This window comes from Eleutherodactylus coqui, chromosome 10, assembly GCF_035609145.1.
Source record: "Eleutherodactylus coqui strain aEleCoq1 chromosome 10, aEleCoq1.hap1, whole genome shotgun sequence".
In the NCBI taxonomy this organism is placed as follows: Eukaryota; Metazoa; Chordata; class Amphibia; order Anura; family Eleutherodactylidae; genus Eleutherodactylus; species Eleutherodactylus coqui.
Window position 1 is genome coordinate 41,515,276 of NC_089846.1, and position 14,740 is coordinate 41,530,015.

Here is a 14,740-nt window from a genome sequence, read left to right on the forward strand (position 1 = left end):
GTGAGCACACCGCTGAGTTGATGATCTGGGAAGTGTTCCGACTACATGGAATTCCTGAGGATGAGGTCTCTGATAGAGGGGTTCAGTTCACCTCAAAATTCTGGAAACACTTCTGCACAGCCCTGGGAACCTCCGTGAATCTTTCCTCTGCCTTTCATCCACAGTCCAACGGCCAGACTGAGAGAACAAATCAGACTCTGGAGCAATGTCTTCACTGCTTCATCTGCCATCTCCAGGATGATTGGGTGAATTACTTATCGACTGCAGAGTTTACCTAGAATAATGCTAAACACAGTTCCACTGCCCAGACTCAGTCACAGTTCTATAACTTTGCCTAAGGCCTCTTCCACACGGGCAACAAAATCATGCTATTTTCTCTCAATTTGACAATGCTACAAATCGCATGTTGCTTTCCAATGCGTTCTTTCACATTAGCGATATTCTGTAGCCTGCTACATTGCGAGAATACTAAATCGCGGCATGCTCTATACAGGCGGGATTTGCAATGTTTTGTAGCCCATATTTCCCTATGGAGCCTTATTTTGTGTTGCATTTCATCACACAAAATATAGTGTGGGGTAGGAGTCAGTAAGATGAATAATTAGGTACTAGAAGTTCCTGTAACCTAAAGGCCCTTTTACACTCAAAGATTTCAAAGGAATCAAAGATTGAAAGATGTAGCTATCTATTTTTATAAAGTGTTAATGGCTTTAATGGCCATTAACACTTTGTACATGCAAATGAAGATGACAAAGGACCTTTAGGAGTTGTTTGCAGAGCACAGTGTGTGTTTAAATACACTTCCAGTTGTGTAAACAGCTGCCAACACATTCCATTGTACTCCTCACAGCTGCCGGCAGATTGCATTGCTCTCCTCACGGCTAGTGTAAACATGCCACGGGAAGAACATCCTGCTGTCTTTCGAAAGATGAGCGAAATACTGTACATTCAAATGGAATGTATATGCTCAGTCTTTCAGAGGTGTGAACGATGGATTTTAAGTGAACCAAAATCCATCGTTCAAACGAAAAGTGCACTATGTCTGCGTTTACATGTAAGGATTATCACTCATTTTCGGCCATTTGGACGAATTTTGAACAATAATCATTGTGTGTAAAAGGGCCTTAAGTGAAAGTACAACTAGATCAAGCTCCAATAAAAGGCTGAAAGAGTTTGACATTTCATCTTATTTATCATTTTATAGAACACAACACTGTGCAACAAATTAAAAAAAAATTCATAACAGAAAGTAATTGATATGTTTTTGTAATATTAAAACCTGCTGATTCCACTGGTAACATTGAATACTAGCAGCGCGTCTCATTTTCAAGCTATGAACCATTTCTTTTATTTAAGATGATAACCATTTGGACGTGCCGTAATATTACTATTCACCTGTTTTTGGTGAAAAACGAAGCTTGGATCTTGACTAGAGATGAGCGAGTATTGTCTTTAGCGAGTGCCTGCCCGCTCTGAAGAAAAGATTCAGGTGCTGGCGCGGGTGAGTGGTGAGTTGCGGGAGTGTGCAGGGAGAAGCGGGGGGGGGGGGGGGGGAGAGGGAGAGAGAGATCTCCCCTCAATTCCCCCCTGCTCTCCCCCTCACTCCCCGCCCCCCACCGGCACTCGAATCTTTTCTTCCGAGCGGGCAGGTACTCGCTAAGGACAATGCTCGCTCGAGTAATTGTCCTTAGCGAGTATGCTCGCTCATCTCTAATCTTGACTTCCTCCGGTAAGAAACATTACTTTCCCTCTGTAAGAACCAGCCAAAGTCAACCATCATATTCAGATTGTACTTCCATTTTTAACGGTCTTCAATGACTCAGATGTCTTGTGTGCGTAGTAGGCAGTAAATAGAACCCATTGATTTCAATGCATTCGTTCATATGAGCGTATTTTTTTTGCACAATGTACAATCGCATGAAAAAATATGCATCATGACCTTTTGGGGGTGTATTACACTCTGCAATAAGCCATGAGAAGTGAATGGGTGGGTACAAATACGGAGTGAGTACGCAGGAAACCTGCTTTTTTGCACACCATTTCAATGAGCCTGTGTTACGGTATCCTACCCGATGATACACCAGCCCGGGTTGCCCTAGAACTACCCGCAACCCCTGTCCCTGCCTACTTGCCTCCTACTCCTGGCTAACCTCAGGCGGGCAACTGGGCGGCGGTCCCTACACTCACTACGGACCAAGAGGGAGGACTGGCGTACCAAGATGGAACAGGGTAGAATACAGACAGGAAGGGCAGATGAACTAACCCAACAGAAAATAACTACAGACCGAGGCAGATGGGATGACCTGGCAGAACTAGCAAACAAGCTGACAAACAGTAGACTGACAGAGGCAGGATGCAAACACGCTGACAGAAACCAATAACTGGCAGTGAATGGACCTCACAGCCAGCCTCATAAACAGAAGCCTCCACCCAGGGGCGGAGAGAGGGAGGTGCTACCTTCCAGCAGGATCTTATATACTGGAGCTCGTGCACAGATCCACAATCACAGACGTACGCGTGGCACCGCCTGGACCCAAGAGCGCGCACACCATGCCAATCAGCCACCCGCGCCCCCGGCAGCCGGACAACAAGCCAGGGAGACGTGCCCCGAGATATGCACTTGAAAACACGCCAGAACTGGCAAAAAACGTGATTTTGGTTGTGCAAAATACATATTGCATTTGCATTACTGAAATACGCTTATGTCCATGGGAATGAACCCCAATGGGGACCCCTATAGTAGCCCCAGTAGTAATAGTGTCCTCCACAGTGGCCTCAGTAGTAATAGTGACCCCTATAGTGGCCACAGTAGTAAGTGACCCCCACAGTAGCCCCAGTAGTAACAATGTCCCCTATAGTGGCCCCAGTAGTGACAGTGCCCCTTTGGTGGCCCCAGTAGTAACAGTGTCCCCTATAGTAGCCTCAGTAGTAATAGTGACCCCAATAGTGGCCACAGTAGTAACAATGACCCCCACAGTGGCTTCAGTAGTAATAGCGACCCCCATAGTGGCCTTAGTAGTAACAGTGTCCCCCATAGTGGCCCCTGTAGTAAGTGCCCCTATATTGGCCTGAGGAGTAATAGTGACATCATAGTAGTCCTAGGAATGCTGCCCAGCTAGAGGTCAATAGCAACCCTCCCATTGGATCAGGAATAGGTAATCTGGCGTCATGAGGCACAGGTTTTATTGCAGAAGGTAAATCTGGATACAGAATTTTATCTTTCTGTTTACTGGAGAAACCTTGGTATTTGTCATTCAGAAATACCAGTCAGTATGGGGGTCTCTTGGTTCTCGCCATACCATCGGAATGGCGACTGGCATTCTACTCTTGCTTTCCAGCCGCTGTGCGAGCTGAGTGTTACAGATGATATGCGGTGCCCACTTCTTATCTTGGTCACCAAGCTTTATTCCGAAATCCCTGTGATAGGCCCACTTTACCAAGGATGTTATTTTCCTCCGCTGTGTCTTTATCGTGAACTGTCTGCAGACATAGCAGAAATTGTCTGGGTTGTTCAGACATCCGCGCCACTCAGCCATATTGTTATTACATTTTGAAAAATAGTCCTAGTCTAACCAATGACCTGTAAAAACCCAGTTCATTAATTATGAGTTAATGGTGGATGATCTGCAGTATTCCTGCCATGTGGAAACATACCCTATATGTTACATAAACCTACCCTTATAGTGTTCAGTCAGCACACAGTGTGTAACTGCGATTGCGAAATAGTTGCGTAATCACTTTTGTAATTATTTTTATTAACCCCTTAATGACGCGGCCATTTTTCTTTTTCCATTTTCGTTTTTTCCTCCCCCTTTTAAAAAAATCGTAACTCCTTTATTTATCTATCGACGTCGCTGTATGATGGCTTGTTTTTTGTGGAACGAGTTGTATTTTTCAGTGGTGCTATTTAAAGTACCATATAATGTACTGAAAAACTTTTAAAAAATTCTAAGTGGAGTAAAATGAAAAAAAAACCCGACATTTCGCCAACTTTTAGTGCGTCTTGCTTCTACGGCGCACAAACGGCAACAAAAATGACATGATAACTTTATTCTATGGGTCGGTACGATTACTACGATACCAAACTTGTATAGTTTTTTTTTTACTATACTCCTCTTTTTGTTTTTCAAAGACATTAAATTTTTTTCAATTATTTTCTGCCGTCATTTTGTGTGCGCGATAACTTTTTTATTTTTCCGTGGACGTAGTTGAGCAAGGTCTCATTTTTTGTGGGATGTCCTGTTGTTTATGATAGTACCATTTTGGAATACACACGACTTTTTGATCGCTTTTTATTGCGTTTTTTTCTGGGAGATAGAGTAACGAAAAAAGTGCATTTCTGGCGTTCTTGATTTTTTTTTTCGGACGACGTTCACCGTGCGGGAAAAATAATGCACTACTTTGATAGTTTGGACTTTTACGGACGCGGCGATACCAAACACATATTTTTAATTTATTATTTAGATTTTTTAATAATAGATATGGCAAAAGGGGGTTGATTTAAACTTTTACAACTTTTTTTTTTTTTTTTCAAATTAAAAAAAAATGTATTGATTTTTTTTTTACATTACTTTGAAGTCCCCCTGGGGGACTTTAAGATGCGATGCTTTGATCACTCCTGCAGTATGACGTAATGCTATAGCATTACGTCATACTGCTTTTTGACAGGCAGTCTATCAAGCCACCCTGTGTGGATGGCTTGATAGGCAGTCTGTTAAGGCAGCCCTGGGGCCTTTCATTAGGCCCCCGGCTGCCATGATTGTTCGGGGGATTTAAATGCCGCTGTCAGAATTGACAGCGGCTTTTAAATGGTTAATAGCCACGATCGGCCGCGCGGCCGCTCGCGGCTATTGCCCGCGGGTGTCAGCTGTTATAAACAGCTGACACCCGCACTGTATGAAGAGAGGTTACATCACAACCTCTTTTCATACATACCCCGCGGCCACAGGACGTACCGGTACGTCCTTGGTCGTGAAGGGGTTAAGCAAGGTTAATGGCGAGCCGACTAGATTAATTGTATAGGTATATTTCCAAAAAAATACAATACAACGGCAATTAGATTACATTATTCCCCATAATTGGAAAACCTTACGTGGCAGAAAAAAATGGATACCATATTTGAATTCAGCGCACTAAAGTTACTGTAAGCTGCCTATCTGCTTATTGGTTACAAAAAGTGTGTTGCACCGTGTTATATTGGTGAATTTGGCTTTGTTCTGAAATCTTTTTAAATAAGACAACCGTGACTCTTTTCAGAAGGCTCTGTGCGCGCACTTTATCATTGATCTCTATCGCAGAGCACACGCACGTAGGCTTTTTGTGCACAGTCTGATTTCTGGGGTTACAGCGCTGGAATAGGTGACCCGGTGAGTAAGAAACATTTTCCCAGACCCGCGTTCGCTCACCTCTGAGCCCCATAATGTAAACTATTGGTAAAGGATGTCCCTCATATAGTCGACGGGTACTTTTACATTGGCAGAAAGTTGTCTGATCAATTGATCGCTTTTACGTGAAAGCACAGGACCAATAATCGTTGAGACGGCTGTCGGATGCTTAAAGGGATTCTGTCAGAAAAAAACAACATACTCACCTGTGCATATGCAGCCGGTCACCGGGAGGCTGCTGCTCCTCTTCTTTCCCTCCGGCAGCTGTCCGATCGCAGGGCAGAAGCTGTGAAACTTCCAGCTTCCGCCCCTGCTACGACCATGCTAGGCGGCAGATACTGCCACCCGGGTCAGTGGTCGGCGCATCACAAGTAACGCGTTGCCCACTGTTTGGCCTGGCCACATCTAAACTCTGCCATCCTCGGAGAGTCGACGGCGAGTGCGCATGTATCCCCCTTCCTGGCGCACATGCGCACTCGCCGTCAACTCACCATGGACGGCAGAGGTTAGAAGCGGCAAGGATGGCGCGATCACGCATATGCGCGCTGACCCCTCGCGCAGCACCTAAACAACGGAGGGAAGAATAACAATGGGATTAGGTGAGTTAGTTTGTTTTTTTCCCCACTCTTTTCTTCCTACAGGTTACACTCTACAGGGATGCAGGGGAGTATACATTTCGGAGTAGGCGCCCAGTTTTGGCTATGTAGTAGATACTATACTGGGAATTCAACACTAAATAACAGTAATTTTACAAGCTTAAATGCATTGTTAAAGTTTTGAGTTCAGTCAATAATGCACATGGGCAGAGGAAATACATGTTATCATTACACACTTAATGGGAAACCACTGGGAAACACTGACATGGAAAAGGACTTGGGGATTTTAGTTAACTGTAAGCTTAACTGGAGCAACCAGTGTCAGGCAGCTGCTGCCAAGGCAAATAGGATCATGGGGTGCATGACAAGAACATTGTTCTTTCTCATTACAAATTTCTGATTAGACCACACATGGAGTATTGTGTACAGTTTTGAGCACCGGTACTCAAGGAGGATAGATCAGAGCTTACGCGGGTACAAAGGCGGGCAACTAAGGTAATAAATGGAGTGGGCGGACTACAATACCCAGAAAGGTTATCAAAATTGGGATTATAGAGTTTAGAAAAAAGACAGCTGTGGGGCGCCCTAATAATTATGTATAAATATATCAGGGTGCAATACAGAGATCTCATCCCATCATCTATTTATACCCAGGACTGTGACAGTAACAAGGGGGCATCCTTTATGTTTAGAGGAAAGGTTTCTACGCAAACATAGAAGGGAGTTCTTTACTGTAATGGCAGTGAGACTAAGGACCTATGTGTCTGAGGACGTGGTAATGGTAAATTCGATAAGAATTCAAAGGGGTCTGGATGTATTTCTTGAGCGATACAATATTATATGTTATAATCATTAATAGCTACAAAACGGTTGTTGATCCCTGATTATTCCGATTGACACATTGGAGTCAAGAAGGAATTTTCTTCCCCTAAATGGGGAAAACTGGCTTTTACCTCATTTGGGGTTTTTTGCCTTCCTCTGGATCAACATTGCGGAAAAATAGACTGAACTAGATAGACATGACTTTTTTTGGCCTTACATACTATGTTAATAATGTTAATGTACAGGAAGATGTGTGTTAGGCCGGCGACCCGCCCCCTTGCTATTCTGGGCAGACGCGGGTGTCACTCTGCTCTTCCTGTATGAATAGCCCTTAGCTATTTACTTTCCATCAGCACTGCAGGAGTTACTCCTCCCCAGTGCTGTGTACTTTCCACCAGCACTGCATGAGTTAATCCTCCAAAGTGCTCTCACCCCAGTTTCAGGGTAATTGGCTATTACCCTCCTAATTAGTTGCGCCAGGGATCCTCCTCCTTGCCCGAGTATTGGTGTGTGCTTGTCTGTCACCCAGATAAGACCTTCTGCTCCTGACTTTAGTGTCTGCCCTGATTCCTGGTCTATTTCCTGGTTTCTATTTGCACTCTGCCTGTACAGACCTGTTCATAGCTCAGACTGTTCACCAGTGTCTCTGATCCCCGCGGGTCAACTGCCATCCACACCGGGACTACTCCAGGAGGTAGCAGCCTGCTCGGCTCCCTGTGGCAAAGTCCAGATCCCTATACAGAGGTGAAAGGGTGAATACCAAGCAACCGTAAGGACAATGCCCTTAGGTTTAGCCCAAAGTCAAACTGATTGGTTGGCACAGTAGGTAATGCATAAGATAATGAATATGAATTTTCTCATCATACACTTCAATGTCTATATTTTATTTAAGATGGAAACTTTATTGAAAGAAATTTTTACAAATATCATAAGTGTAAGGCTTCTTGCACATAAACTGTAAAAGCGTCACGCCTGAGATTCTCAGCCTCAACTCAGATCAAACAGCACAGGGATATCCCGTCCGCTTGTTGTCCAATGTATGGGACCCTGCACATGTGCACATGCTATTTTCGTCTGGGAAACGGACAAAAAAGAGGACATGCTACAATTTTTTACTTGGACTTTCTGAGTAAAAAAGCCCATGTGCATGCATCCATTCAAAGGAATGGGTGCAATCTTTGACCATTTTCGTACCAATTACTTTGTCCAAAAGTCGAACAGAAACCTCAATCATGTGCAAGTAGCCTAATAGATAAACTAATCCAAAGTATTCCCCTTCATAAATAATCCACAATGAAGCAGCATGATACAGGATAATAGGATTTCAAAATATTATATACAACAAAGCAATCCTTTGTGGCAATATCAACATAAACAGAATCATCTTAATTCTCTTGGAATGTCCATTGCTATGTAAGAAAAGGTTGTAGTCAAATGGTGTGCATAGTAAACATAGGCAAACGTATTGGTGAAAGGTAAACATTGGTGCCACACTGCAAGTGGTGTTCGACTCTTGGATACTCTGTAGGCCAGTCCTCTCCATGCTTCTCTATTCTCTACGGCTGCTTTCAATTGTCTGCTGTCCATTTCTGTGTCCCTCTTGATGGTGTCCAGCCAACATGCCTTTTGTCTTCCTTTTTTCCTTTTACAACTGACCATTCCAAGTAACATCTCTTTTTCCATCGAATTCGCCCTCATCATGTGTCCAATGTAAGTCAGTCTCTGTCTCAAGATCTTGCTCTGTCTCGAGACCTCTGGATTGTTACGGTCCAGGACAGCTTTGTTGGCGGCTCCAGCTGTCCAGGGGATTTTTCTCCAACACCACAGCTCGAAAGCGTCCATTTTTCTGTCTGCTATCCTCAATGTCCACATCTCACAGCCATATATTGCAATTGGGAAGATGATAGCTGTGATTAATCTTCGTTTGATGGTCATGGAGACATCCTTGCATTTCCATATTGGGGCCATGCTCAGCATGGCTGTATGCCTCAGTGCTAATCAACATTTTATCTCACCTGTTAAACACTTCGATTTCCTTGTTGTTGACCTTTACGTGGACTTCCCTGTTGGCAGTGGTCATGAACTTTGTCTTCTTGATGCTCAGAGGAGGTCCCTTCTTCTCACTTTATGAATTCCCATCTTCTCAATATCTTTTTGATGTTCAGATGAAGTTCCACCTTCTCACTTTATGAAGTTCCATCTTCTCACTCAACACTACAATGAATCTTAATTTTATCTGGTTTCACATTACCTTTTTGTGAATCCAACACTGATTTCCATCCTTCATGCAGAAAACTGCATGTGGATGAAAACCGGGATGAAACCTGGATAGCACCGTAGGGCAGAATATGTTTGACAGAGCCGTTCTCAATTTCTATCCCACAAACTTCCTGTTCCTGTCAGTCTTTTAAACTGAATAGACAAGCGTAGAGGACAACACTTTTCTGTCTAGAATAAAAGACTGATGGGGCGGAAACTATGTAAGACACAGACCATTTTGCATATTCTCCCCTGCAGTGCCATCCAGGTTCCATCCTGGTTTCTGTCCCCATGCAGCTTCCTAGCCGAAAGCAGGGACAGATCCAGAGTTGGCCTGAATGGTGCAGTCTAAAAAAAAAACCTAGGAGTTTGTTAGAAAATGTGTTTTTGAAAACTGTACTACTCCACGCTCTGGGATGTATGATAGAACATACCCCAATTATGAGAGATGGACAAAAAAAAGTCATTTTTTGCTAATATAAAAAAATAAATATCATTCATGTGGACACATCATTGTGAATAAATAATATTCCAAAGAAACAATGTAATTTATAATACATTAAGTAATCACACATTCAGAAACAGTCATTTTAGAGAGTACCTTCTACTACAGTCTTCGTACAGGACTTAGTGTTGTGTTGCAGTGTTAGGCTGCTAACGAGCAATGCAAAATCAGTATCTCTTCCTCTTCGTTAGTTTCTCATAATGCTGCTGTATGTAGTACAAAGCACACTAGTAGTGTAAAGATGTCACAATTACTGAATGCTGTCATGTAGTGCATCTCTGCGCCACTATATATAAGACAGTACATCCTTAAGCTCTAACACTTTCCTTTTAAGCTTTCGGCATATCATGTGTCCTGCACCCACCCCTCAGTTGAACTTGGTGTGTTCACACCCATCACAGTACTGCAGTATCCCGTAATGGACATTTCAGCATTTTATTTCTCAGTCTATTTTTTCACCTCCATATTGGGTGGGTATCCGAGTATGTATTTCTAGTCCCCCGTGTAGGGGTTGTGTTGACCTCACTATGTTTCGTGACATTAATGGTGACTCGAGCTACAGAAGTAGATTTCTTAGGTGAAGGTTGTGGTGTCATGGCCTCTCCCTTGAGTGAAGAGGGAACACAATGTTTAGAGGTTATAGAGGGGCTCCCGCTGTTCTCAGATTTGCCATAGTCATTGTTATTAACAAGTGAATCCTCCTTGTCTTTGACGGTGCCCGTAGTTTTGCCTGGGGTTGACTTACTTGCTCCAACAGTAACTAGACTTATTTTTAGTGGTGTCTTGCTCTCTTTTTGTACGTGTTTAGGAGTGACAATAGGTTGTTTTACGACAGATGTACTCACTGACCCCATGAATAAGTCTTTGGTTAATGGGACTCTTCTAATCCCCAAGTCATTAGTTTTTGATTTCTTTGGGATGCTTTTTCCATTTCTCCCTACTACAGAATTTTTGATGGTATCTCCGTTCCTGTGATCCAAATTATTCTTGTTACTTCCTACATTGTTCTCTAGCAGGGGTTCTGCCCTAACACCGTTTGCCTTCTCTGAGGTATTTCTTAATTCCCTTTTCCATTTAGAACAAGGACTATGACTTTCTTTCTGTACCATAGTATGACCATCTTTAACGCTCTTTGAATACACATTATAGTCCATATATTGAGGCCCTCTTGAAGTTTCATTTGATGGTTCCACATTCTTCTCTTTTGGTGACGGAAAATGATCATTTGTTTCTTTAGTTGTGTTGGATTGTTTAAACGATAATGGCTCTACAGGCTTTATCTTTGACATAAGATATCCAGACTGGGATCTTCGAGGCTTGGGGGTCTCAGATTTATTAACTATTTGATTTTGATTGGATGCATCAAATCTTGTTGGAATTGATGGACTGGTTACCGGGGAGCCAGGAACAGCTACTGAGCGTTTAGTGTTCCGGACTAAAGATTTTACAGTTTGTTTAGTTGTCTTAGAAGTAACTTGGTTTAATGGTTTGGAAGTCTTAGGAGCACTTGATGATTCTGTCATAATGTTAAGTCCATTTGTCTGTTTGGAAAATATAAGTCCCTGAAAGTCAGATGATTGGCCAGGGTTCTCGGATTCATTATGGTCCAATATCTGTAAGGAATTATCATTTCTTAGATTGTTTTCTGAAACTTCTTTAGAGTTACTTACTGCCTGCATTGAAGACTTAGATGTACACTGCATAACTGATTTTGTATACATTTCATGTACTTGATTGTCAAGTTTGTCAAGACCTTCGGAAAATGGAAAAGTCTTATGTGCAGAAAGACACAGCATTTGTCTAGGGAAACATGACTGATCTAGTATTTGGGGGTCATTGTCATGTGTGTCCATTTCTTTTAACGGATTGGAAACCTGAGCTTTCAAGTTGTCTGGTTGAGTTTCAGTTGTAAGACAGACGTGATTAAACTGAGTTTGTGACTGGCTGGCATTGTCAACATCAGAATGTACGATGATCGGCTTCAGTAGTATTTGGCTGGTACATTTGGGTTCCCAATGGGATGTTGATTCCTGGGGGGGAAAGCTTGTACAGTGATGTGATGATATTTGCATGTCCTGTCCATCTACTGGTTTTGATTGTTGTGTTGATTCAAGTATTAAATAGCCCACTGAATGATTGTCAAGTGGTTGTGCTGAACTCTCTTCTATAAAGTCTAATGATTTACTCAACATATCAGACTCCTCGGTTGGTGGAAAAAACTTATCCTGGCACTTTATATTAGACTGCTGTAGTGAATTATCAAATAACTCTGATATATCTTGTAGCTGGGTCCTATTACCCAGTATGTGCTGCTCAGAGTCTGAATGTCTAGGCCTATCGTGACCAAGTGGTTGATCAGAAGTAGGATCAGAAGTAGGATACCCATATGTCTCAGGGGACAACTGGAGAATCTCAGTTTTCTGCTTTGATATTAACAAACTGACTTTCTTCAAGTCATCTTTGGCTTCTGATTGGCAAGAAGTACCATTTTTTGCAACAGATGTTCGATAAAGTGTATTGTTCTTATCAGTATTGCCACTCTTTTGACTTTTATACTCCATCTGTTGCCTTAGAACATGCTCAGACACCTTCCTCATTTGGTTAGCAATCTTCTGGTCACACTGTTCTTGGAAGTCTTCATCTTGGTCATTACAGGTTCTAAAGGACTTTGTACTGTTCCTTCCTAAAGAACGCACTCTACACACGCGTCGTCCCAAAGGCCTACATGTGTTACGTAAGTTCCTCTCCAGTGTAAATTCGAGTTCATCTTTTGACTGGCTAACTTCTAGTGCACCACAAGTAGCCATTGAATGTCTTTTCTGTAACCTTTTTTTCTCCCATTCTTTCTGTCTTTGATCTTCTTCTTCCCGGTGGTTATTTTCCTAGATGGAAATCAGGATATCATTTTAAAGATCTTGCACAAGCTAAATCAAACTAAACCCATTGTGCTGAAAATTGGCGAAAAATGCAGGATAGAAGTCACATAATGTTCACCATGGGTGTAACTACCAGGGTAATAGCCACAGCAACTGCTATGGGGCTCAAGAACTGAGGTGAGCCATCTTTACCCTGACATAAGGTCCAATGAGTGATGACTATGAGCAATAAAAAATGTTGTGGCCCCGTTTTAAGTATTACTATTAGAGATGAGCGAGCATACTCGCTAAGGGCAATTACTCGAGCGAGTATTGTTCTTAGCGAGTACCTGCCCGCTCGGAAGAAAAGATTCGGGTGCCGGCGCTGGTGAGCGGTAAGTTGCGGGAGTGAGTAGAGGGAAGCAGGGGGGAGCGGGGGGAGAGAGAGATCTCTCCCCTCCGTTCCCCCCTGCTCTACCCCGCCCCCCGCCGGCACCCGAATCTTTTCTTCTGAGCGGCAGGTATCGCTAAGGACAATGCTCGCTCGAGTAATTGCCCTTAGCGAGTATGCTCGCTCATCTCTAATTACTATATTGTCCCATGCTTCACTCCACTGTGTGCATTATCCCTTCCTTACACCACTATGCTTTATTTCTATGTTGTTATATCAGTATGCAATGTCATTATATGTTTATATTCGTATGTTGTGATGTCATAATGTACACAGTGAACTTTTTTATGTCTGTTATTCCTGTGCTATGATATCATGCTGTGTATTATCCCCGTATTGCCACATAACTGTGCACATTATCCTATTATTGTAACATCACTGTGTGCATTATCCCTATACTGTAATATAACTGTGTACATTATTCCTGTACTAAGACATCGCTGTGTATATTATCTCTGTCCTGTAACTTCACTATGTGCACGCTCACTACTGTGACATAACTGTGTCCATTATTCTATCATGGCATCACTGTTGTCATGGTTGAGTGCGGCCCTATTATAATTTTTGCATTGGGCGCCCATAGTTACTTATTACACCTTTCATAGTTAAAATGAGGTTATTACTCACTTATATACATGACAGTTTATTCTAGAAATTCCTCTTTAACAAAGGGTTATGCGAAGAACACAACCCCTGTTCATATGCCCTATCAGGGCATATGAACATAATAGATCGGGGTCCCCCTGCTTGTGACCTCCCAAAAACCAGAATGGAGAGCCACTCTGATAGATTGGCTGCCATTTGGGTGGACTTTCAGGTGTCCTTTTATTACAATATGGCGATTTATGACTGGCGGTCCATGTCTTCCCCTGGCAAAATCAGCTGTTTGCTAGGTGTTCAAGAAGGGGTCCCTGGGGCAATGAACTGTTCACTGGGCACCATGTTCTGAAAGGGATTTGGTCTGAAGTAAATAGGCTTAAAGGGTTATTCGGGTTAGTAAACGAAATTACAAGTTTTCATCCATCCTCTGGATAGATTTGCAGCAAAGACTTGTATACACAGGCCTTTGTTTGTGATAAACCCACAGATCAGGAGCAGAGCAGCATGTCTAGAGGTGGACGTCACCCTTATCGGGGCAGGTGCTCTATAAACTCTCTGAGATTAGAGTATAGCAGGGGTGCACAACATGTGGCCCAAAATGCCATTCTGTGAGGTCCCAATCATCCGACACAGAAATATCTATGTGTGGCTGCTCACATGTAGTTTCCAGGGTGAAGAGAAGAGGCATATAGCAGGGCAACAGGAGCAGACTAATACAAAGGGTGCACTGTGTAGCTATATATTAGTACAAGTACTAAGTGTGCATTGTGCAGCCATGTCTAGGTACCCTATATATTAGGAGAATAAAGTCTCTTGACCCGTTTGGCTCTCCAGAAATGAGTATATGAGTTAGAAGCATTGTATGTAAATGCAGCTCTCTCCATTGTAGTTTAACCCCTTACTGACCAAGCCTGTTTGCGCCTTAATGACCAGGCCAAATTTTGCAAATCTGACACGTGTCACTTTAACATGGAAAAACACCAGAAAGGTTTTGTATATCCAAGCGATTCTGACATTGTTTTTTCGCCACATGTGGTACTTCATTTTGGCATAAAAAAAAGACCGATAGAATTTGTGTTTATTTATTAAAAGCGGCAAAATCGGTAAAATTTTGAAAAAAATCGTCATTTTTTCACATTTCCAACTGCAATATCTCAAATATTTGCAAACATAATATAGAAATTTTTGCTAAGATTTATATTTCCATCCGTTTATTTTGGGTGCACATTGGAAAAACTTTCATTTTTTTTTTAACCATTTAGGAGACG

General features: G+C 42.6%; 1 protein-coding gene across 2 annotated transcripts in view; it reads right to left on the minus strand.

The window, feature by feature from the left end:
* Window positions 1-7,684: 7,684 nt before the first annotated feature.
* The window catches only part of LOC136580357 (inverted formin-2-like), a 79,225-nt gene continuing 72,169 nt past the window's right edge, over window positions 7,685-14,740 (minus strand). For both annotated transcript variants that reach the window (XM_066580855.1, XM_066580856.1), the window contains one exon: window positions 7,685-12,448. In XM_066580855.1, the coding sequence (XP_066436952.1) occupies window positions 10,022-12,448 (2,427 nt within the window). In that variant the 3' untranslated portion in view covers window positions 7,685-10,021. The remainder of the gene's footprint in view (window positions 12,449-14,740) is intronic.